This window comes from Quercus robur, chromosome 12 (assembly GCF_932294415.1).
Source record: "Quercus robur chromosome 12, dhQueRobu3.1, whole genome shotgun sequence".
Taxonomy (NCBI): domain Eukaryota; kingdom Viridiplantae; phylum Streptophyta; class Magnoliopsida; order Fagales; family Fagaceae; genus Quercus; species Quercus robur.
The window spans coordinates 16,295,336-16,319,080 of NC_065545.1; the positions used below are offsets into that span (position 1 = coordinate 16,295,336).

The following is a 23,745-nucleotide window of genomic DNA, read 5'->3' on the forward strand; positions in this document are numbered from 1 at the left end:
GCAGGCGGTTGGGTTACCTACAAAGGCTGAAGGTCGGCCTAAACGCATATCAAAGGCACCTCCGTGTGGGACAGGGGGCCACAAACATGGACACAATGTTGGGCCCGAGGCATCTGACGAAGGACATGCAAGACCTCCTCCTCATTATACGAGACGGCGTAAGATTCAAAAAAGGTATCTGAAAGCTTAATGTGAAACAACACACTTTATTCCATTATTATTTCTCTTTTCACATTTCAATAAGATTATTTTTGTTTTCAATATGGTTTGAACGTACATTATTGGAACTAGGTGAATGCCTCAAATAAGGACATTAGCTGGAGGTAGATATTCCAGCAAGGAGAGATGCAGTCCAATAAATGTGAATGTAGCTTCTTTTCTCTATGCCTTTTTCATAGTAGACCTATATGTATCTTCATATTCCAATTCCATTGAAGGAATTAGTTCTTTAAGTTTTTTTCTTCATTCACTGCATAGTATTCATAATTATTGTCGTAAACAGGGTAATGGAGAAGATCGCTTAAAATGCCATCAGTGTATGAAGAAAAATTGAACTTGTTGTTCCTTGCACTAAGTGTAAGAAGAAAATGTATTGCATCCAGTGTATCAAGCAATGGTATGGTATTCCTTGTACATTCAACTTTTCTGCTGAGATGTTCTTTTTTCCCCCTGTTTTAATTCATCATTCTTGCTCTTTGTGTGTGTATAGGTACCCCCACTTAGAAGAAGAAGAAGTTTCGATGCTTTGCCCATTTTGCCGTAGAAACTGCAACTGTAATGTGTGCTTGCACTCAAGTGGGATGATTAAGGTTTTGTCTTTGATTTTATTTAAATTTTTTATCTCACTGCTGTAAATTTCTTCAAATGCTTGCTCTGATTAGATTTTTAACCTTTCTAACCTTCAGACTTGAAAGAGGGACCAACCATTAAAATGGCCTATATGAAACATGAATTGTATTAAGAGGAGGAGGTGCTAGTTGAGCTAGAGCTCATTGGCTTTGGACAATTTAATTTTAAACGATAACCATCTCTCCACTACTGTTTTTGTTATTATTTGTCTTAACTTTTATCCTTTTGTTTTTAACTATTTATTTAATAAGGACTCTTCGAAAATCAAAAGTTGAGACAACCCAATTCTACTCTCTTTCTAAAATCATATTCTAAACTGTGTTAGAGTGACTTGTTTTCTCTTTCAATGTAGGTCTAGAAATAGGTGGCGAGATGGACCTGGCTGCTGGCATTCAGGTGGCGCAGTTGGCCCTTAAGCATCGCCAAAATAAAAAACAGCAACAATATTTATTGTATTTGCTGGAAGGTGTTTACAGTCATGCTTCATTATGTTTTTTCATTTTTTTTTTCTGGCTCTTACATTTTCATCGTTTCATATCTTCTGGTTTCAGTCCTATCAAACAAGAGAAAAAGACATTGGAGTCTATTGGAAGAAAGTTAAAAAAGAACAGTGTACCACTTGATATTGTAAATTTCAGTGAAGAAGATGATGCGAAGACAGAGAAGCTGGATGCACTTCTTGCTGCCGTTAACAACAATGACACTAGCCACATTGTACATGTTCCACCTGGCCCTAATGCTCTTTCTGATGTACTTATAAGGTTGGGATTTAATTTGTTCCCTATTTTATAGATTAAAGTTTTGATTTTATAATTTATTTTTTATGATTTAAACTCTAAATTTCCTTTATCCAATGGTAGTACACCCATCTTCACTGGGGATGGGGAAGGTGGAAGTGGTTTTGCAGCAGCAGCAGCTGCAGCTGCAGCTGGTGGAGTCACTGGTTTTGAGTTTGGTGTGGATCCCAACCTGGATCCTGAACTGGCTCTTGCTCTGAGAGTTTCAATGGAAGAAGAGAGGGCGAGGCAAGAAGCAGCTGCTAAAAAGGCTGCAGAGGAGACTTCTAAACAAGAAAAAGAAGAGGGACAGCCATCTGGAACACAGGATGCAACAATGACTGAGCATGCAAGTGTTGGAACTTCTGAAGCTGACAATAAAACAACTGATTTAATGGTTGGTGCCATTTTCTGCTCATGATGTGTTCTGCTGATACACTTTTTATTAAAGCACATTCATGTTTCATATATTCTGAATTGTAGACATTGCTTACGGAAAATATTTGTGGTAGGGAAATCATATTCTGAAATTGAAGTACAACAAACCATTTGTTATAATGATGAGCGTATCTTTTGGTAAGAAACTATTATTCTTTATGAAATTCTATAATTCTATGAGGTGCTAATTGCAATGTTTGTTTTAAATGCTTTTTTTATTGGCCTTGGAGCAGCAATCATTGTGCAACTTCAATTGTAGACCTTCATCGAAGCTGCCCAACATGTTCTTATGAACTCTGTCTCAGTTGCTGTGAAGAAATTCGAAAGGAAAGTCTTACAAGCCGTGGCAAAATGAAGTTTCAATACATCAACAAGGGCTATGACTACATGCATGTCGAAGGCAGTGCTTTATGGGACTTTTTCGGAGGGAAGATGTTCCTCAATTAGAGGCATATCTTAGAAAGCATGCAAACGAATTTAGGCACACCTATTGTTCACCTGTCACTCAACAGGTAACTTATTAGCAAGTTAAGCTTCTGATTAGCCATGTCTCATGTGCAGTCTCTGATAGATAATGCTTTTTTAGGTTGTCCACCCAATTCATGACCAATCCTTTTATTGATTGAAAAAAGCACAAAAGGAAGCTAAAGGAAGAATTTGGTGAGTATGATAAAAATGCAATAATATTTTGAAAATACCCTTGCATGATTATTTACACAATTACTTCACTTTTGTAGGTGTTGAACCGTGGACCTTTGTGCAAAGGCTTGGGGAAGCAGTATTTATACCTACTGGATGCCCGCACCAAGTTAGGAATCTCAAGGTAATAAAAGAATACTAGTACTAGTAATAATAATTGCAAAAGTTCACCTTCTCACATAGCCTTGCATTTTCAGCTGCTAGGACTTTTTCCTGAAGAAAAATTAGAAAATAGAACATATACTAGTCAGCAACAACTGAAAAATTCTGTTAAGAAAAAACTTATGGTGCTGCAATATTTCAGTGCCAGGAACTCAACAAAAAAAAAAAAAAAAAAAAACAGGGAAACTTCTTTCTACGCAACTTGAAATCACCTTGTTGGGCCTACATATCAATCAATTTAAAACTTTACCATTTCCTTTAGTTGCTCAATTTGTTCCTTGAAAACCTGAGGCTGAAAGTATAGACCAAGATAAAGCATGTTAAACTACCATTTAGTAAAATATCATGAAAGCCAAGTTAGGGATTTTATAATTAACCTTTCTAGCTCTAATGCTGCTTACGCTCCTCTCTAACTGTTCTTCTATCTGTTGGAGTTCTTCAAGGGAGCATGTTCCTAGACCTTGTCCTACGAGTCTCCTGAGGTGTATATATCTCACAGACTACTGTATGACTCTTTGTACGTGGGGATTCAATCACATGCAGTGGATATTAGTGCAGCTACTTGAACGTGAGAGGTAGGGTCCAAGGAAACTGATGAAAAGGCTGATGAGGTTCTAAAGTGGGATATTTTGGATTGTTGGACGCCAGAAAATCACTACCGATGGACTGAATCTGAGTGTTAAACATGTTGGGTTTAGACCATCGGTAATGATTTTGTGGAGTCCAGCAATCCAGAATATTCCACTTTAGAACCTCATCAGCCTTTTCATCAGTTTCCTTGGACCCTACCTCTCACGTTCAAGTAGCTGCACTAATGTTGGAGCTAATCTGAATGAAGGTTTTGAAACCTTAATTGAATAAAAAGGTATGCTTGTTTCCCAAATATTGCAACCTTGAATTAGCATAACGAGATTTTTATCAGAAAAACAAACTCAATTTATATTTATACAGCCGTAGCTTCAAAATTTTTGTAGGCTTTTAATGTGGGTGGCTGATAAATGTACCTTGATTTTAACTGAAGGAGATTCAGCTAAGGCTCTTGCAGTAAGTTGTTGTGTCACTGTGCAGAGTTTTTTAGCATTAAAGTTACCTCTATTGGGTTTCACTTTGTATGATTTTCGACTTTATTCATTGTATTACATGAAACTGAGGTCTATATGGACAGGTGCTACGATCTTTTAGAGCTCAAGGGGAAGGAACATTTCTCTGGACCGGGCCAACAAACTGAAGAAGAGCGTTTCCTTATGGGTAATTACCCATTTTCGCCCACCAACCTTGAACCGAAATGCAGGAGCTGGCCATGTTGAACAGCTTGGTGGACTCAGCACCTATGTCTCTGGCTCTCCCAACTCCAAGCTTGCCATCCTTCTCATCTCTGACGTTTATGGTGCCCACACTTTTCTTTGACACTTCAGTTTTTTTTGCTTGCTTTTGTGGTGTGCTCTAAAATAGGTTATGTTAATTCATTACCAGTATCATGTTCCATGATTCCATCTTAACATGTTTGAGTTTTCCTGCAGGATATGAGGCTCCAAACCTGAGGTATGGCTAATTTTCATCTCTCTTTTCTTTGTTTAGTTTATGGGTTTTGCATTGTCTGTCAGATTAGGTTGTTATAACAATGTTTATGTGTTGGTGAACTCCTTTTACATTATGACTTTTTAGTTTAGGTGACACATATATTTCTTTAAAATTTTGAGCCATCAGTGTGAAACTTAGTTGACTGAATTCGGTCAAATATTAGGCACTTTAAAATACTTTCATTTTTCTCTAATTTGGAAGTGGAGTACATAGATGATTGTAATTCTCTATTTGAAGCTATGCCATGTTATTTTGAATAAGAAGTGCAGCAATAAAGATTTTGCTGTTAAAAGTTGGAGTTGTACTCTACACATTTTAGACACGCAGATCTGTAACATTCTGAAAACTAATTTTTTCTTTTTTTTCTTTTTTTTTTATAATTTTTCTTTTTAAAGGAAGCTTGCAGACAAGGTTGCAGTTGCTGGATTTTTTGTGGTAGTTCCTGACTTCTTTAATGGAGATCCCTATGTGCCGGATGATGCTAATAGGCCTATACAAGTTTGGTTGAAGGATCATGGAACGGTTGGTTCTATCTTTTAATACTTGCATGGAAGTTGTTTATAATTTTGATTTTCTCATGGTGGACCCTTTTGCGAAACTTGAAAATATTGCTGCATTTTTCATTTGAGATTGTGAGTTTGGTATTTTACAACATATTAGGCTGTCTGAATATGTGTGTGGATTTAGCTGCATAACTTCTTTATCATTATTACTGAAAGTAACAGATTGTTCTTACTTCATAAATTATTAAACTACCTAGCTGTGTAAACCTTTTGTGGCCTTGATTGAAATTGATGATCCTGATATTGCAGCTTTCAGCTAATTACTATGTGATTTTTAGCATGCACTAATAGTGTCTGAAGCTCTATAATTCTTTCTAAAGGATAAGGGATTTGAGGAGGCAAAGCCAGTAATTGAAGCTGTAAAAAGTAAAGGTGTTTCTGCAGTTGGGGCTGCTGGCTTTTGCTAGGGTGGTGAGTTTTTATCATTAATTCTTTGTTCCCAAACTAGCACCCTAGTGCAGAAGTTATTTCTTGTTAGGGAAGAATTGGTTTTGTGTATCTTCATAGTTTCACTATAACCCCCTCCCCTGACTAAGTTTCTTTATTTTTCTATTGAAACAAGTTTGATTAAGGATTCTAAATTTCTAACATTTTAAGTCAGATAGCATTTTATTGATTGAAAAAAATGCTGATACTTGAACTTTTGTGTTCTTCTCAGCCAAGGTTGTGGTTGAACTTGCAAAGGCTGAGTTTATCCAAGCTGGTGTGCTATGTCATCCTTCATTTGTCACTGTAGATGATATCAAGGGTATGGATTCTAGTGCTTGAAATTTGCTAAAGCTTGATATTAGTTTTATTATATTATTAGTTTGCAATTTCAGAAATTAAAAATGTCTTTAGCACATTCAGGAAAAAATTTCTAGCTCTCATCAATTCTCTATCAATTTAAATGTTGGCAGTAATTACAACCATCTGACTGTATAAATGGAAACCTTTTTCTCCCTTCCTCTTGGGGTCAATGGATTTCTTTTTCTTTTTTTTTTTTTGCTACTGGCATACTGATTTGCAATGATTTAATCTTATTTAATGCCTTTTCTGTTTAAAAAATACATTCTGGTTGTCAGAAATCATTTCTTTAACAATGGTATTTTTGAGTTTTTCTACATTAAATTTCTTCTGTTTTGGTACAAGTGCAAGGGAAAAAAAATAATGGATTGTCTCATTGTTGACTGATCAATATTTGGAATTCATTTCAGGGGTTAAGGTTCCTATTGCAGTACTAGGAGCTGAAAATGACCATCTTTCTCCACCCACGCTCTTGAAACAGTTTGAAGAGGCCTTAGCTACTAAACCTGAGGTACGAAAACCAAATCCTTATTTTCTTATGAAATCTTATAATTAATGCCTTTTCCTTTCTAATAATGAAAGCTTCTTTTCTTTATATAAAAAAGAAGGAAATCTAGTACTGATGTTTCATCATTCTTTTAATGACGGCAGATTGGCAGTGAAAGGAAGGAAAGTTGGGGTGCCTAGCACGAACCTTCTTGGAATGAATCTTAAAATTTTGTATGTGATAGTGGTTGCATCAAAGATGGTTGTTGTTGCTGTTCTGAAACTTGCAACCATTGGCAACGACAGATGCAAACTTTGAACTACATTTGTAGATTCTTTACCCAAAAAAAGAAAAAAAGATTTGTAAACAAATAAAATAAATGGAATGTTAAATTACTAACTTGGTTTCAAACTATTTGGGCTAAATTTAATTTAACACTCAACTACTATTTGTATAATTGTATCAATAAATTTTTTTTTAGAAATACTATTTGTATCAATTTAATCACTCAGCCGTGGCAAAATCAAGCCAATGTCATCATTAGGTGTGAATTTTTTTAGTAACTTTAATAAAATGGCCACCCTCCAAAAAAAAAAATAATAATAATAAAATGGCCAAATTAATGTCTCATTGGTTTTTATAAATTTGTCACAGTTTTAGTTTTAGTTGGGTCTTGTTAACAGATGCCCTTAGATTATTTGTTACCAAATCATTTTTAAGGACAAAAAGTTAGTTAATTTTTTTTTTATCAAATGCTTTTAAAAATAGTTCCTAAACCTATACTTTTAGAGCATCGTAAATTGTTCAAGCCATTTAATAGTATCAATTTTGTCCCTCGACTTCCAAATCAATTTCCCCAACTATTAGTTGTATCAAATGTGTTGTTCATACACTTTTAAAACCAATTTCTAAGAATAAAATTAACTTCATTTAAATGTTGAAAGTCGAAATTAGCACATTTATATTAACATTGATGCCAATTTAAAGTTATATATATACACACTATTTGTCAAAGTAATGGGGAAGAATAACGTTTTAGTTAAGGTAAGTAATATTCCTATATGAATGCACTCAATTGTAAATTTGCAGCTGTTTTTTAACTATATATAGTGGTTTTGAAAAGTAATGATATTTTAGCAAAGGAATAGACTATTACATGCAGAAGGAGTGCCTGAGGAGTGCCTTATTGTTAATAAGAGATGGTTTGAAAACAGTTTGAATACATTTTTATCTAATGTTTCATATTGTTTACAATCTTACAATTGAAGAAGTGTAATTAGTGGTTGACATTGATAAAAATATCGATATCACCAAGATAACTCCATCAACAAGAGTTGCTCTCCATAATGACAGTTATGTGCTTCATTTAATCTTGCCAAGCAAAGTTGATGGGTCAACCTCATGAAAGTTGAAAAGGTTCCAGATTCCACATATGACATGATTGGCGGTCTTGACCAGCAAATTAAAGAGATAAAGGAGGTTTGCCTCGTGTACCCTTTTGAATACATGTGCATCTAATGTTTCATATTGTTTACAATCTTAGAATTGAACGGAAATATGTTGTTGACATTGATAAAAATATCGATATCACCAAGATAACTCCATCAACAAGAGTTGCTCTCCATAATGACAGTTATGTGCTTCATTTAATCTTGCCAGGCAAAGTTGATCCATTGGTCAACCTCATGAAAGTTGAAAAGGTTCCAGATTCCACATATGACATGATTGGCGGTCTTGACCAGCAAATTAAAGAGATAAAGGAGGTTTGCCTCGTGTACCCTTTTACTTTCTGCATTTAAACTGGTAGTGGCAATGGTGACAGTGAAGTGCAACGGACTATGCTGGAGCTTCTCAACCAGCTGGATGGATTTGAAGCATCAAATAAAATAAAGGTATCGTGTGTGTTTTCATTATGCAGATTGGGTTGTTTAGTTTTTGGTACTTTTCTTTATTGTGACCTCAACTATTTAAACAGATTCATCTCTTATTGTAAGTATTTGGCAAGCATGTCAAAATAGGCTTCATTCTTGTAAAGATTGCCAGTATTTTATTCAATTTAAACAATCTCAACTCTTTTCGATGGATTTGGACAGAATGATAAGTATTGTCTTGTTAATTCCATAACGACCTATTGCACTGGGCTATTAAACTCTTCAGAAGTGAAAGATTGTGTGTTTTCTCTGTGCATAATCATATTATCCCTTCTTCCTTTTATCGTTTATTTTGTTTGCTGCAGGCTGTGTGCACAGAATCTGGGATGTTTGCTCTGAGGGAGAGGAGGGTTGATGTAACAGAAGAAGATTTTGAGATGGTAGTGGCAAAGGTAATGAAGAAGGAGACCGAGAAAAACATGTCATTGCGGAAGCTATGGAAGTAGTGTGTCTCCATGTTAATGTTTTGTTTCACTCCACCACCCTGAATATAATTGATCCGTGGCTTTGTTCTTCACACACAGCTAACAGCTCTGTTCTTTGTATGGATATAAAAGCCACATGGGGGTGCCCACACTTTGTTGAAGTTTTTTAAATACCACTGGCATCTCATTTTATTTTGTTAAATATTCTTATTGTGATACATTTTTATGTAATATGTGTTTTACTTCAAGTATCTGACAAGAATGTCCGTAGACAATGACTGTCAATCTGTTATCAATCTATTGGTTAGACGACCAGAATGATAATTAAAAATCTGTGCTTAGTGGACAAGCACATGTGGCTTAGTTTTCTGGGCATGTGTAGCTGTAGCATGAGACATAGCACTCAGGGATCAATCCTACCATGTAGTGGTTGTAAATGAGCTAATTAGAGTTAGAACTTCAATTATATTCAAAATAAAATTAAAAGAACAAGTTTGAACTTTTAATAATCCACTCAATTTTCTTGCTTATAGTTTGTGCATTACAATGTTCATGAAATTATACTGAATGTGTGCTTTTTGTGTATTGTTGGATTGTGAAGACTCATGATGTTGATTTTCTTTTCTTTTTCTTTTTTTTTGGATTTACAGGGTTGGGTTACTTAGATGTTGGCAGTTGAAAACAAATAAACCAGATTGTATAATTTTATTTTGTTCATTTCAGTTATATTTTTGGATTTACAACGTTTACTCTTCGATGTTGGCGGTTTAGTAAAAAATTACCTGAAATTAGTTCTCAAATGGGGTAATAACAAAAAATTGAAAAAAAAAAAAATCGCAGTAGAAATGGGGTTACCATAAATGGAAATCGAGTCTAAGACTCGGTTTCTACTTATAGAAATCGAGTATCTTATACTCGATTTCCATAAATAGAAATCGAGTCTCTAAGACTCGATTTCCATTTATGGAAACCGAGTATAAGATACTCGAGTTCCACTGGGAATTTTTTTTTTTTTTGGTGTGTTTGGCCGCAGGTCACAAAAAAATTGGGGCAAAATTAAAAAGGAAAAAAAATTCCCAGTAGAACTCGAGTATTTTACACTCGGTTTCCATAAATGGAAATCGAGTCTTAGAGACTCGATTTCTATTAATGGAAACCGAGTATAAGATACTCGAGTTCCACTGGGAATTTTTTTTTTTTTTGGTGTGTTTGGCCGCAGGTCACAAAAAAATTGGGGCAAAATTAAAAAGGAAAAAAAATTCCCAGTAGAACTCGAGTATTTTATACTCGGTTTCCATAAATGGAAATCGAGTCTTAGAGACTCGATTTCTATTAATGGAAATCGAGTATAAGATACTCGAGTTCCACTGGGATATATTTTTTTTTTTTTGTGTTTGGCCGCAGGTCACCAAATTGGGGCAAAATTAAAAAGGAGGCAAAATTCCCAGTAGAACTCGAGTATCTTATACTCGGTTTCCATAAATGGAAATCGAGTCTTAGAGACTCGATTTTTATTTATGGAAATCAAGTATAAGATACTCGAGTTCCACTGGGATATTTATTTTTTTTTTTTGCCGTAGGTGCATGGACCAGAATTAATTTTCTCTCCTGCAGCAAATTTTCCAGGGTCCAGAACACATCAAACAACTACATACGTTGTGATACGCGAACGGAGCATACATTAAAGTTCTACAACCAGATTAAAACAGTAACTATTCAATAAAATTATTGTTGGATAAAAAGTCTTAGCACACAATGGCAGTTCAATACTAGAAGGGCAACTTGCCAAAGTAATATCATTGTTCGTATTATAGGAAAAAGCTGCATCACGCAACTAATGTAACGAGTAAAATGGATAGCAAATAGTTCAATTATCCGTAATTTACAACAATAAACAAAATAACAACTAAGTTAATACAACATAGTCTACATATTCGCCTAGCGGAAGCTCCATACTGATATAACATATTATACATATTCACCTAACACTTGTCCATACTGATACAACATACTCTACATAATCACCTAGCTTGTCCATACAGAAGATCACGACAAGTCCCACGTACAATGTCACTTACGAAAATCAAGTCTCCGCTTGCCTGACAAACATTAAATACGGTTATTAGTTTCCAAATGCAAAGAACAAAAACCAAATGACATTCTGAGTATATTATATAAAAACAGTGACGGCACTTGCCTAGTTCATAGCACTACCACTTGTCGAAGCCCCATGGGAATTGGGACAGCATCTACGGTTATGCCCCTCTTGATGACACACTCTACATCGTTGCCTCGGTTGAATCTCCCTCAACTCCGGATCTTCCCTCCGGCTTCCCCGTTCTCGCCGTACCCCATCCATTTCATTCCTTATTCTTGACATCGTAGGACGACCTTTGGCCCGCAACAATTGTGGGTCAGGCACCCACCGTGGTCCGCGAACGTCTGTCCATAATGACTCTGACTTTGGCACCACAAAATTATGTGAATATGTGAGAATGGCGTTGTTCAGACTGTAACATGGGTCAATATAGCTAGGCGCATCGAGATGCAGACCTTTAAGAACTTTAATTGCATGTGAACAAGGGATCTTCAAGTTTTGCCACTTTCCACAACCACATGTTCTATCAAATATGCGCACATCATGACTGTGATTTCCCCCTCCAGCTCTATGGTCGTTATACGGGGTAACCACTTGATATATACCCTCTGCATGATTATAATTCCTCAGAGTGTGTCCTGCAATTTTCTGCTCATTTTTGTTATAGATCTCCATTGCATAATCACTCCACACCTTACCTCGAGAGAGATCAGAAGTAATTTGTTTATGTCGATCGTGGAAATATGCAACAAGTTTAAAAAAAGTGAACTCAACCATTGCAGCAATGGGCAAACCGCGGGCACCTTTAAGAACCCCATTAAAGCACTCAGAGATATTGGTTGTCATTGCCCCGTAACGTCTTCCACCATCATGTGACTGGGTCCATTTGTCTACATCCTCACTCATTAGATATGTGTATGGCATATAACGTATAATCCGGCGATCAGTAGGGTCTACACCCCTCAGTAAATTAATCTCGGCCTCTTTAATGGTTTGCATTATGGACACAAATTTAGCATCATGAGTCGCATATCCAGCTTTCAAGGCCAATGCCTTTAGAGTCGGGTTATCAAAGTGTGTGTTGAAGTTGCTAGCAACATGTCGAAGGCAATATCGATGATATACCTGTTCTCTTCCGTCTTGCCCTCTAGGCCACTCTCGAATGGCGCATTTGATACCTTTATGTCGGTCAGAAATAATGCAAATGTCCTTGTTTTCAATAACACGCTCTATCGAAGTCCTGAGACACTCTAAAAACCACCCCCAACTAGCCCCTGACTCCTTATCCACAACAGCAAAGGCGATAGGCAAAACCTTTTGATTAGCATCCGTTGCCATTGCAATCATCAATACCCCTTTGTATTTACTATATAAATGAGTTCCATCAATACTGATCACTGGCCTGCAATACTGGAATGCAGCAATGCATGGAGCGAATGCCCAATATACATAGCGCAGTAACGTAGTACCTTCTAATGGCTTAGGTATGGTGTGATAGCTATACTGGGTACCCGAATCCTGATCCAAGTATGCCAACAACAACTTTCGCAACCTTTGGTAAGACTCCTCCCAATCCCCAAAAATCTTAGCAATTGCCTTCTGTTTTGCGTCCCATACTTTATAGTAAGAAAGCTCATGATCATACTTAGTACGTATGATCTCCTAAAGCTCATCAATAGTAGCAGTGTGCTTTTTTCGCAATCTTCCCACAATTTCTGATGCAACAAAATTAGAATTCATCATTCTACCGTCTCTTCGCAGCCCAAAGGGTATACAACTGTGTGGACCCACATAAGACGTGACCATCCACAGACCATTCAATTTAGACTTCATGTATGCCCCAACGTACCACTTGCAGTTGTCGTCAACGCATGCGGCGCACAATTGAGTTGTGCTCGACCTTTGGATGGAGAAATTTCTATTATCCTTTGCTGCGTATATTATCAATGCACGCTTCACCGCAGCTTTATTTGCAAAAGTCAACCCTTTACAAAAATGCATCCCATCTTGCCAAGTACAAAGAAATGGTATCTGAAGAAGTGAAGGATCAACCATATCTTCCCAAGTATTTGCGTAGAATGAGTCCGCAGGAGCTCTGTAGCCAACGGTCGTATCTGTATCATGCTGGACACCAATATCATCATCATCTGCATCACCTTCATCATGGTACTCCATATTTTCCTCTTCAAAATTAGGAACGACTTCATGCTCATCCACATCGTTCTCAAAGTCACCTTGCTCAATCCTCTCTTCGTACTGATCCATATCATCATTATTTATGTTATCATTCGCAGCATGATCTTCGTCTTCGTCTTCGTCTTCGTCTTCCTCCTCTAAATGTGTCTCTTGAGAGTAGAGGGTTTCACCAGTATTTGCAACATAATCTTGAGATGGGAGCGTATAACCTCCCATTGCATACCCTCCCATTGTAGTGCATCCATTATCTAGGGTTGTAAATTGTAAAGCCGTAGATGTTTCTTGCACCACCTCAGTACTGTTGTCTACACTCGCCTCCAAACTTACATACAACTCAGCAGCATTTACTTGGGACATTTTCTGGATCCTATTAAACATCATCTTTACATGTTTATCTTCTTTGATCGCCATATACCCGTAATTTATCCGTTCATGAAGAACTTCTTGTGGGTAACGATAAATAATCTTGATGTCATACCAAGCAGGGTTCAATTTCAATTCGTCCATTATTTTCCTCTTCAAATCAGTCAACGTCTTCAACTTACGACGTAACATCATGTAGTAGCATTCAATACCCTCCCCTCTAAATGGAAATCCGTCAATCCCTTCAGGATTGTAAAGGGGTCCACCGAAGTATACATTTATGTCAATATTCTTCAAAGATTGTGAACCTATTAGAGAGCCAAGTAAATTTATGTTAGTGACATATTTGATCTCTTTGATTTAACATCAATTACAAAACCTTTTCTATCTACTCAAAGTACAACAATCGCAACTTCTAAAAGTGTAACAATTGCATATACTCACCCCACATCACATACAAACACACTCAATCATTATAATTTCATACTCAAACAAATAAAAAAACTGAAGACAAAACTCACCCTCTTTACAAAATTGAAACTCAGCTCTAACAAAAATATAAATAAAAATATCAAACCAAACAACAAAAGTCATGAGGATGTGCAAATGAATGAGTGCAATTATGTAACAACATCATTCAAGTAATTTTAAATTAATGCCATACCCTATTACACTACTATTGATGAAATAACATAGAGCAGGGTTCATCAGACAAAAAAAGAAATAAAAAACACTAATGTGAATATAATCATGATCAATCAAATTAGACATATCATCTAATTTAATATATAAATATAAATATATTTGTATATTTAGCCTATTTATACAACTATATAATTAAATATTTATATAAATATATTTATATTTAGCCTATTTATACAACTATATAATTAAATATTTATATATTTATATAAATATATTTATATAAGTATTTATATATATAGTTGTATAAATATAAATATATTTATATAAATATTTAATTATTTAATTATATAGTTTTATAAATATATAAATAAAAATATGTATATATAAATATTTAATTATATAGTTGTATAAATATACATATAAATATAAATATAAATATAAATATATATACATATTTTTTTTTTAAGCCAAACGTATGCAGCCACAAATACATAAACACCTTTATACCTATGCCCAAATAACAAAAAGCAAATACCATGTACTATCCAACTAAGAGAGCCTCAAAAAGCTTATTAATCTCAAAGAACTAGAACCTTAAACCACAAAACATTCCCAGCTAAACAAAAGCTACAACTATATAATTAAATATTTATATAAATACATTTATATAAATATATTTATATTTAGCCTATTTATACAACTATATAATTAAATATTTATATATTTATATAAATATATTTATATAAGTATTTATATATATAGTTGTATAAATATAAATATATTTATATAAATATTTAATTATTTAATTATATAGTTTTATAAATATATAAATAAAAATATGTATATATAAATATTTAATTATATAGTTGTATAAATATACATATAAATATAAATATAAATATAAATATAAATATATATACGTATTTTTTATAAGGAAACAAATATACATATTTTAATACAAACAAATATCTTATTAGGAAACAAATATATTTGCCTAATACAAACAAATATTTTATTACGAAATGGCATATACACTAAAACAATGTAAGCAATAATGGTTAAAGCAGCTATATACACTAAACAACTAATTAGAGAGTGAGGAGACCCTTACTTGACATAATGATGTGCAAATGTACTGCTGAGATTGTATGAGAGTGAGAGGAGCAATGTTTTGCTGCTAAATATGTAAGAGAGTTTCAGTCTCTGTGACAGTTCTTAAGAGAGGTTCTGTGATTGAAGTTGCTGAAGGTGTGAGAGTTGTTGAGGCTTTGTGATTCAAGTTGTTGAAGATGTGAGAGTTGTGTTTAGTCTGAGAGTTGTGGTTCAACATAGTCTGAGAGAAGTTGTGGTTTAACATATTTTTTGAATATGGCTCAAAACAGACAAATTATATTCACGTGTACCTACAACAAAGACTGTTGTTGTTGTTGACTAGCACAAGCACCAAAATAGACTAATAGGCTAACAAGCAACGGACAAATAATTGAAGTTGTTGTTGACTAGCACAGAGCACAATGTAATAGACTAGCATAGAGCACACAGCTAATAGACTAGCAGAGCACAGCAAAGACAGCTTGATATGACCAGATAGGCAGAGATGAGAGTCCTTTGAAACTCGAGTCTCTAAGACTCGAGTTTAGTTTGCCTTAAAACTCGAGTCTCAGAGACTCGGTTTCAAAGTTAAAATGCGCGCTTTTTTAATTGAAACTCGAGTCTCTGAGACTCGGTTTACTTAAAGTGAAACCGAGTCTCAGAGACTCGAGTTTCACGTGGCATCTACGTGGAACTTGAGTTTCTGAGACTCGAGTTTCATGTAAACGCCACGTGGATTTTTTGCCACATCAAACAACGTAAACCGAGCCTCAGAGGCTCGATTTTGGGCCCTAAATCGAGCCTCTGAGGCTCGAGTTGCTAGTTTGCCAAAATCTTTCAAAACCGGGCCAACTAACTGAATAGTTTCATCCTTATGGGTAATTACCCATTTTCGCCGAAACTTTACCAATTGAGTTAACTGAAACTCACAATTTAATTAGAAAACATAAATTACAATTTTATATTATAATACTTTTTTAATACAGATTCATATAATATAAATTTTTCATTGAAAAATGAACATTTAAAATTCGGAAGTCCTCCTCAAAAAAAAAAAAAAAAAAAAAGAATCAGAAGTCCCTGATCCAATAATAATAATAATTAGAAGTCCAAAGGTCCAAACCTCTATAAATTAGAAGCACCCATCTAAGATTGACAGGCGACAACAGCAAGCTACTCAATAGATAATTAAGTAGCAAGAGACACCATATCCATGGATTCAAAGAAGTCTAACAAGATCAGAGATATTGTGAGGCTTCAGCAGATCCTCAAGAAATGGAGAAAGCTTGCTAACTCATCAAAAACCACAAGCAGCAGCAGCAGCAGCAGAAAGACCATCAAGTTTCTCAAAAGAACACTTTCTTCATCTGATTACTCTAATATCCGTGGTGATACTTCCAGCAATAATGTTGTCCCCAAAGGCTACCTTGCCGTTTGTGTTGGAGAAGAGCTAAAGAGATTCGTAATTCCGACCGAGTATTTGGGTCATCATGCATTTCACATTTTGTTAAGAGAAGCAGAAGAGGAATTCGGGTTTCAACAGACAGGTGTTTTGAGGATTCCTTGTGAAGTTTCTGTGTTTGAGAACATTTTGAAGATGGTGGAGGAAAAGAAGGACCATTTCCTTGTGCAAGAATGCAGGTTTAGCATGGATGAGAAGGTTCAATGCTGTTCATCAAAAAGCCAGCGTACTCAACATTCTCACCATCCACAAAGCCCAATGTGCAGATAGTTACTTTTGGATTTCATTTTTCTGTTTTTGACTTTGAGCCCCTTCATCTTCATGTTATTTCTTTAGATGAGGGCATTTATGACAGTGAGAGCTAGCTAGAGAGAGATTTGAATAAGATGTAACAATAACTATTTGAAAATTACTGGAAGCATCAAATAACTTGCGTTGTCTATTAATCCAACCATTCCACTGATGCATTTCGTGGCACCTATGTATCTCATTCTTTGTTTAGTTCTTTTTCCTAGTCAAGGAGCTAAAAAGAAACAGATCTTTAAAACTTACAGAATTGCATATAACACTGTCAAACAAGTTTCATTCGCGACACAAATGGTGATGGTGTTAAGGTAGCCTCTAGTATTTTGCTTATCAAAAAAAGGTAGCCTCTAGTATTTGCTGTAGGCAGCCCTGCTTCAGATCTTGCACAGCAAAAGCAATTATTTAGATAAGTCCTAAGCTGAGGAAATCACATAGTTTTGCATGTATATATCCATATTTTAGTTCATTTTTTCTTCTGTTGTGTACCATTTTCAGCTCAAACAAATGGAGCCTACAAGAAACAAATTATGGTTAGATAACCTTTGTTCTTAGAAAATTTTGGTTAAAGAACTTTAACAATCACGGTAGAACTTTAGACAACTCAACATGGAGTCTTATTTACCACTAATATATGACATAAATAATTTGCTTCAAAATATAAGGATTAACAATGTATGTCAAGAATAGTGAATGAGCTTTGAGAATGCCCATGTATAAGACACTACACTACACGATAAGGAAGCTACACTTATTAATGAGTAGTATACGGATTAAGTCCTACGGAATTGTCCTATTGTAGAATTCATCAAAGTATAAATGCTTTAACCATATGCAATTTCATCATAGGGAAACCACTTGTTTGAGCCTCTCAAGGCTTAACACAAAATATTGTATTACAATCCGCAAGTACAGAGTACAGTATCCAATGTGTTTGGTTGTGAAAGCAGATCTAAAAGATATAATAATGCACAGCACAACCATGTTATATTGCAACAATTCGCACTCAGATCAAGTAAAGTTAAAAAAGAAAAGATTACAGTAGCACATTCTAATACTTTCATTATGAGACTCACATGCATCTATTCAATTCAAACTTTCTGGAAGTACAACCACATATCAACATGATGCATCATCCTGGCTGAATTTGACTAAGGACCAGAAGAAGTAAAGGGGGATCCAAGCCCTTCTCAATGGGAAGTAAGAAGGCATTACCCACATAAGTGAGGTAAAATAATCATTCTACATGTGGGGCTTCTAGTTGTCAAGATAATGGGCCAAAATATAGTACTGGTTCTAAAACCACTACAAAACTTAAGCGGGGGCAAATTTAGCCCACTTTCTCTTTGGTTAAAGAGATGGTTACAATGCGTGGCTATGTCAGTGACATGGAACCTCTGGACAGATTGTGATGGTCAACCCTGTAGCTTGCACAGCCTTCTCTTTCAAGGATAGGCCCACAAATACAAATAGTCCAAGATGATGACAGAGGAAAACGGCAATCACACCTGGGCACATTTACTTTTGGCACAACACCATCCATATTGAAAACGAATAAGAAGTCAGGCTCAGGAAGGTGCCAATGCAGCAATATCTCAAGAACGGCAAGTGTTAAAGTCAAATTACGAAGACAGCCAAATTCATATTGTCTTGAAGACACAACATTAAAACTGAGCTAAGTAGTAGTGGAAGAGACAAATCTAGTCACCCTCACAAACGAGGACCAAAAGTCTCCAATTTTATTGGATTCTATCAAGTTCAAGATGCTTCATTCTTCCTTTCATTCCAAATGCCTTTTCGGGAACTCGCTGCAGTAGCATCAAAGAAACAGTGTTGAAGCCAAACTATGAAGATGGAACCAAGTTCCCATTGCCTCAAGAACACAACTTTATAACCAAGTAGTAAAGGTGACATGTATGGTCACACTCATAAGGACTTGGCAAAGAATGCAGTATTTCATACTAGAATGAAGCATATACATGTTAGAGATCACTTCATTCATAACTATTCTAGATGAGAGTGTTGTCAGTTGAGAGGGTCCATAGGAGTCAAAATCCAGTAGACATGTTACCCAAGTCAATCACCATTGAGATACTAAAGCTATGCTCAGCTTCAGTTGGCCTCCGAGCTTGAGGACAAAGCAGTGAGTTGCTGCAACATGTGTTATGATGAGAAGACATATGGAATTAATATTTTGATGGTGTTAGTCTCCAAGTGGGAGATTGATGGGATGTATGTGGAACCAGATGCACACTGTTGGTTATGCCTAAATTTTGGCTGCGATCATGGGCATCATGGCCCCAAATCAAATAAAATTGGTGTCCATACAATTATTGGGGGTATTTCCAGCCTTTGAGTACACTTTAGATGCCCCAAGTCCTCTTCTGTGATTTCTCATGTTTGTGTAGCTCTAGTAAAGGAGCGGTATATATGTGCTAATTATCCATGTAACTCCTGTCATAATCATCATAATAAAATTGCAACAAACTTGTGGACGTAACCCTTATTTAGGGTAAACCACATAAATCTATGTGTTTGTGTGTCTGGCTTTGATCATTTTTATTCTTTCTTTTATGTTATTTGCATCCTATAAACTTGAGTTAGCTTTTCCATTTCCTAAAAGGGCTACATCTAACTTTTAATATATTTCATCTCATCTCTTTCCTTTGTTTTTACCACATCCTCATTTCAAGTTACTTTTGAAATGAGAAAAAAAAAGAATAGCAATACTAACCGTTCTAGTTAGTTCAACATATAGGAATACATGACAGGTATCTCTACCAGCATTACAATTTAACAACCCCTTCCCCCTCCCAAAAAATAACTTATTTTTCTGTATTTGATTGTGACTTGAAAATAATCCCAAAAACATTTTATGTCTTTTGGCTCGCACAGAAATCACAATATTTCATGTAGGCGCGCAGTAGTGCCAGACCTGTGGTGGTAGCGAGAAGATAGTATGGTGGTAATGGTGGCAGTAGTGGTGGTGATGGTGTGGCGACAAATGTGGTGATGGCGCCGTTAGTGAGTACGCAAGGGAGAGGTGATCAGCATTTTCTACCTCTTTTGCCTTGTTTTCTGTTGACTTTTTTTTTCGTCATGCCAAACAACAGAAAATGTGAAAAACATTTTTCAAAAAAATATTTTCAGCCTCAAGGGAAATTCAACTCTAAGATGGGGTAACTAATTTCAAAGACAAAACTCTAATCAAACACTTATAAAACCCTGTACAGCAGAAACAAAATCCAAAAGGATCGATGTACTGGCATGTCTCAAAGGAGCTATTTTAGTTGTACCTCAGAAAAGAGAGGGTAGAGGGCACTTGCCCTCCTGGCTCAGCCCATCCTCTTGAATGAAAAATGTTCTAGATTTGAATTAAAATCACAATCTCAATCAAGAATGATAACCATTCAATTTTATGATTGTAGTTTATTCCAATAAGAAAAAAGAAATATCAAAGGTTAAAACTCAACCATTCCTTTCCCTTTTCTTTCCAACTTGTAATATGTAAATTACATAAATGTCACTCAAAGAAGACCTTCTTGAGATGGAAAATCACACAGAAGGAAAAGATGAGAACCTGAAAGAAAGTTGTTCAAAACAATTAAATTCCACCTCATGAGCATAGTGTATCCTCGCTGAAGTTTATGATCATGCTAGCAAAACAGAATTGTTTCGAGGCTCAAAAGGATAGATTTGCACCATCACTGTAATTTGGGAAGGTTACACATTTGAAAACTTTGCACTTTGAGCACAAGACGTATCCAACCTGCAGCCAAATGTCAAGAATGAATAAAAACAAGGATTCTGACAGATTGCTATCCATGAGATGAATCTATAACTAATAAATACTATAAAACCCTGAGGTACATTGACGAAGGGATTATCAAAACCAGGAGCTACAAACATGTAAAAAATGCAAGGGTAGTAGTAAGACAATCCACTGCTAGATCTTTAGCTGGGAAGGTTCACCAATTGCGTTATGCCATATTCACGCCCATGTCATGTCATGTCTAAAATGAGTGCTTAACATATATCTTTCTATGCAACCTCAATGCATCATTTTCAACTATGCTACACTAAATGTTTTCATCACAATAGAAAAGTATTCTCATCAACTTGACGACAAAAGTACCATTTTACAAGCTTTGAGAAGAGTACTTAATGGACTACTTACAGCTCTGCAAGATGGACATCGACGGTAGATCCGATTGTTTTCAGCTTTCACATTGGTCTTTTGCCCTTTACAAAAATCACAAGTTAACCACCCTTTACCATTGCAAGGTTCGCAGCTAATTCCTGTATCAACCTTAAAACAACTGGACTAGAGTAAGAACAGCAATTGTAGCCTAAGTCAATACAGATTAAGATGTTATTCATATTGAACCTTGTGTAGTAACATGTTAAGTTTTCTGTAAAATAGAGAGGAAGAATATACATCTCAATCAATATTTAAAAATCCATTGTTCCAAACTTCCTCAAGTTTCCACAAAATAGTTCCACTTATGCACCAAAATAGCACAATTGTCAATAGCACCAAAATATAGACATCAATGTCAAACAACAAAACAGCCCCAGCCTTAATCACAACACGGGTAAACTTAGGTACTGTATCTTAGGTTTCCAATTAAACTTATTGACCAATGAATCATATCGTTGAATTTAATTATAATTATCTTTAAACAAGATAACATTGTTTTTATTACATTGATCAATAGATTCAATACATCCCGTGATTGCATTCAATTGCAGAACCTAAGATGGCCCCAACACTAACTAATAAATGCCATAGAGAAATATACAGAGGCATAACTTAGGTAACTCAATTTTAGTTAGATTTGTGACATGTAGCATTTACTTAATTTTTTGCGTTGTTTATATGGGTTTTTTTTTTTTTTTTTTTTTTTTTTTTAAATCATTGAATTTGGCCCAACATACAGAGTCACATACTACATTTTTTTTTAGTAAGATGGGCTTCAGGGACCTTGGAAAAGTGAGTGAGTTTTAAATTCCCAAAAATATTCGTTAAATTTCCAATAAGGTCAGCATGATAAAATGCGCATTGCGCCTGACTATTATTCTTAATTCATTTTAAGCTCAGAAAGTCAGAAATGATTTTATACCTGTTGTTCCACTGACACTGACACTGGCTGAATTGGCGTGCAACGCACAGGCTTCATTAAAAAACGCCGCCTCGTCGTCTTTAACGGAGCCGATGGCAAATTCCGTAAAAAGTAGAGCTTCCCAGGGGCCATAGTACACATCATCATCGCCATTTTTACACTTTCCTCACCTCACGCTGTCACGCACTTCAGAATCAGATAACGTTGCTGCTGCAGGAGGAAAAAAAATAAAATAAAATAGCAAATTAGCAATTCACCCGCGTAGTTCACCACAAATAACAAAACTGCCACTCCCGCAAATTTGCACTCAAAATCTATCGTTATTATCGAAATTGCCACTGAAAAACCATTTTATAAAATCAAAGCTAATCCATGTTGCTCTAATGGAGATGAATCAGATTCGAACCTTCGTGATACTCTTCTTTTTCTTCTTCTCTGTAAACGGTTTACGTACACTATCCAATGACCCGTGCGACCCGAAGGCCCAGCGTGACCCGCGGACGCTCCGATCCGATCAAATAACGGTCTTGATCAACGGTTACTCCGAGTCTCGTATTCCTCTGCTTCAATCACTGGCTGCCACGTACGCAACTTCGCCTCTCGTATCCTCCGTGCTCGTCCTCTGGGGAAACCCCTCCACCCCGGCCCAAACCCTAGCCCAATTGGCCCAAAATCTCTCTCTCCATCACTCAATCTCTCTGCTCCGCCAATCATCGAACAGCCTCAACAATCGGTTCCTCCCTAGATCTTCCATCGGGACCCATGCCGTTTTGATATGCGACGATGACGTGGAGATCGACCACGAATCGTTCGAGTTCGCGGTGAGGGTTTGGGGATCGAACCGTGACCGTCTGATTGGATTCTTCGTGAGATCGCACGATCTTGATTTGTCGAGGAAGGAGTGGATTTACACTGTGCATCCAGAGAAGTACTCGATTTTGCTCACCAAGTTTATGATTCTGAGAAATGATTACCTGTTTAAGTACAGCTGTAACGGTGGGCCCGCGATAGTTGAGATGAGGAGGACCGTTGATCGGATGAGTAATTGTGAGGACATCTTGATGAATTTTGTGGTGGCTGATGAGACTAACGTGGGGCCCGTTTTGGTGGGGGCGAAGTGGGCCAGGGATTACGGGGATGCGAGGAATGACGTTGATGTTGATCAACGGTTGGGATTGAAAGATGAGGGAGTGAAGGAAGTGGGGTTGAGTAGTAGGAGAGGGGAGCATAGGAAGAGGAGAGGGAAGTGTATAATGGAGTTTCATAGAGCGATGGGAAGAATGCCTTTGAGATACGGTTATGGGAAGGTAGTTAATTCAGTTGGTGAACAAGCTTTGTGTGAGAAAGGAGGACATTTGGTCTTTTGTGATAAATCATAGGAGAGTTTTTTTTTTTTTTTTTTCTTTACATGTTAGAATTGCTCATTCAAGATCATCACTTGAGAATTAGTAATTACTCATTGTAAACGTTTTAACTCAAAGATAAATGATTGTCCACTTACTAACTTTTTTTTGAGATAGTTGGATGGTTTATGTCAAACTTCAATTTGATTAATTAACGAATGGATGAATTATTTGACTTTGTATTTAAGGGAATGTGGGTATGGTATTACCTGTGAAGATAATTTTTAAGTCCGATAAAGAAAATTTTGATAACAATGAACTATGGAAAGTAAATAAAGTCTTAGTTAACAAGCTCTAACTCAAAATTTTAAGGGTCTATTTGAGATCCACTTATTTTGCTGAAACTGAAAATTTTTTGTTGAA

General features: G+C 36.0%; 4 protein-coding genes, 1 long non-coding RNA gene and 2 pseudogenes across 6 annotated transcripts; 5 read left to right on the forward strand and 2 right to left on the reverse strand.

Moving 5' to 3' along the window:
- The first annotated feature begins 1,191 nt into the window (after positions 1-1,191).
- On the forward strand, positions 1,192-2,061 carry LOC126708199 (26S proteasome non-ATPase regulatory subunit 4 homolog; annotated as a pseudogene).
- Positions 2,062-3,905: 1,844 nt separating this feature from the next.
- On the forward strand, positions 3,906-6,541 carry LOC126708200 (endo-1,3;1,4-beta-D-glucanase-like; annotated as a pseudogene).
- Positions 6,542-7,629: 1,088 nt separating this feature from the next.
- On the forward strand, positions 7,630-8,067 carry LOC126709636 (uncharacterized). Its single transcript, XR_007649448.1, has 2 exons — positions 7,630-7,725; positions 8,007-8,067. It is a non-coding gene; the product is annotated as an uncharacterized LOC126709636 (long non-coding RNA).
- A 2,421-nt stretch (positions 8,068-10,488) lies between these two features.
- LOC126710045 (uncharacterized) lies at positions 10,489-12,156 on the reverse strand. Its single transcript, XM_050410424.1, has 2 exons — positions 10,895-12,156; positions 10,489-10,796 (listed from the first exon to the last, which is right to left on the reverse strand). Exon 1 carries the CDS (start codon positions 12,140-12,142, stop codon positions 10,895-10,897), a length of 1,248 nt encoding a protein of 415 aa, XP_050266381.1. The 5' UTR covers positions 12,143-12,156; the 3' UTR covers positions 10,489-10,796.
- Positions 12,157-16,226: 4,070 nt separating this feature from the next.
- LOC126708716 (auxin-responsive protein SAUR71) lies at positions 16,227-17,059 on the forward strand. Its single transcript, XM_050408593.1, has one exon. It carries the CDS (start codon positions 16,305-16,307, stop codon positions 16,821-16,823), a length of 519 nt encoding a protein of 172 aa, XP_050264550.1. The 5' UTR covers positions 16,227-16,304; the 3' UTR covers positions 16,824-17,059.
- Positions 17,060-20,245: 3,186 nt separating this feature from the next.
- LOC126708717 (uncharacterized) lies at positions 20,246-22,603 on the reverse strand. 2 transcript variants are annotated; one of them, XM_050408594.1, is made up of 4 exons: positions 22,386-22,603; positions 21,980-22,189; positions 21,034-21,165; positions 20,246-20,625 (listed from the first exon to the last, which is right to left on the reverse strand). In XM_050408594.1, the coding sequence occupies exons 2-4, from the start codon at positions 22,130-22,132 to the stop codon at positions 20,539-20,541; spliced, it is 372 nt and encodes a 123-aa protein (XP_050264551.1). In that variant the 5' UTR covers positions 22,133-22,189; positions 22,386-22,603; the 3' UTR covers positions 20,246-20,538. The 2 variants fall into 2 exon arrangements, with proteins under 2 accessions (XP_050264551.1, XP_050264552.1); XM_050408595.1 differs by having other exon boundaries at positions 21,980-22,186; positions 22,386-22,534.
- On the forward strand, positions 22,222-23,485 carry LOC126708715 (glycosyltransferase family protein 64 C3; the record flags this gene model as incomplete). Its single annotated transcript, XM_050408591.1, has 1 exon — positions 22,222-23,485. A coding segment is annotated over one exon (1,137 nt), but the record flags the coding sequence as incomplete, so codon positions are not given.
- Positions 23,486-23,745: the final 260 nt, after the last annotated feature.

What these genes read in the sequence shown, in the direction of transcription:
- LOC126710045 (XM_050410424.1), bottom strand. Translation starts at nt 12,142, where the DNA reads ATGATTGCAATGGCAACGGATGCTAATCAAAAGGTTTTGCCTATCGCC.
- LOC126708717 (XM_050408594.1), bottom strand. Translation starts at nt 22,132, where the DNA reads ATGGCGATGATGATGTGTACTATGGCCCCTGGGAAGCTCTACTTTTTA. An exon ending in CAGTGTCAGTGGAACAACAG is followed by an intron (nt 21,166 to 21,979) that starts GTATAAAATCAT and finishes AGTTGTTTTAAG; the next exon opens with GTTGATACAGGAATTAGCTG. An exon ending in GATGTCCATCTTGCAGAGCT is followed by an intron (nt 20,626 to 21,033) that starts GTAAGTAGTCCA and finishes ATTTGGCTGCAG; the next exon opens with GTTGGATACGTCTTGTGCTC.
- LOC126708716 (XM_050408593.1), top strand. Translation starts at nt 16,305, where the DNA reads ATGGATTCAAAGAAGTCTAACAAGATCAGAGATATTGTGAGGCTTCAG.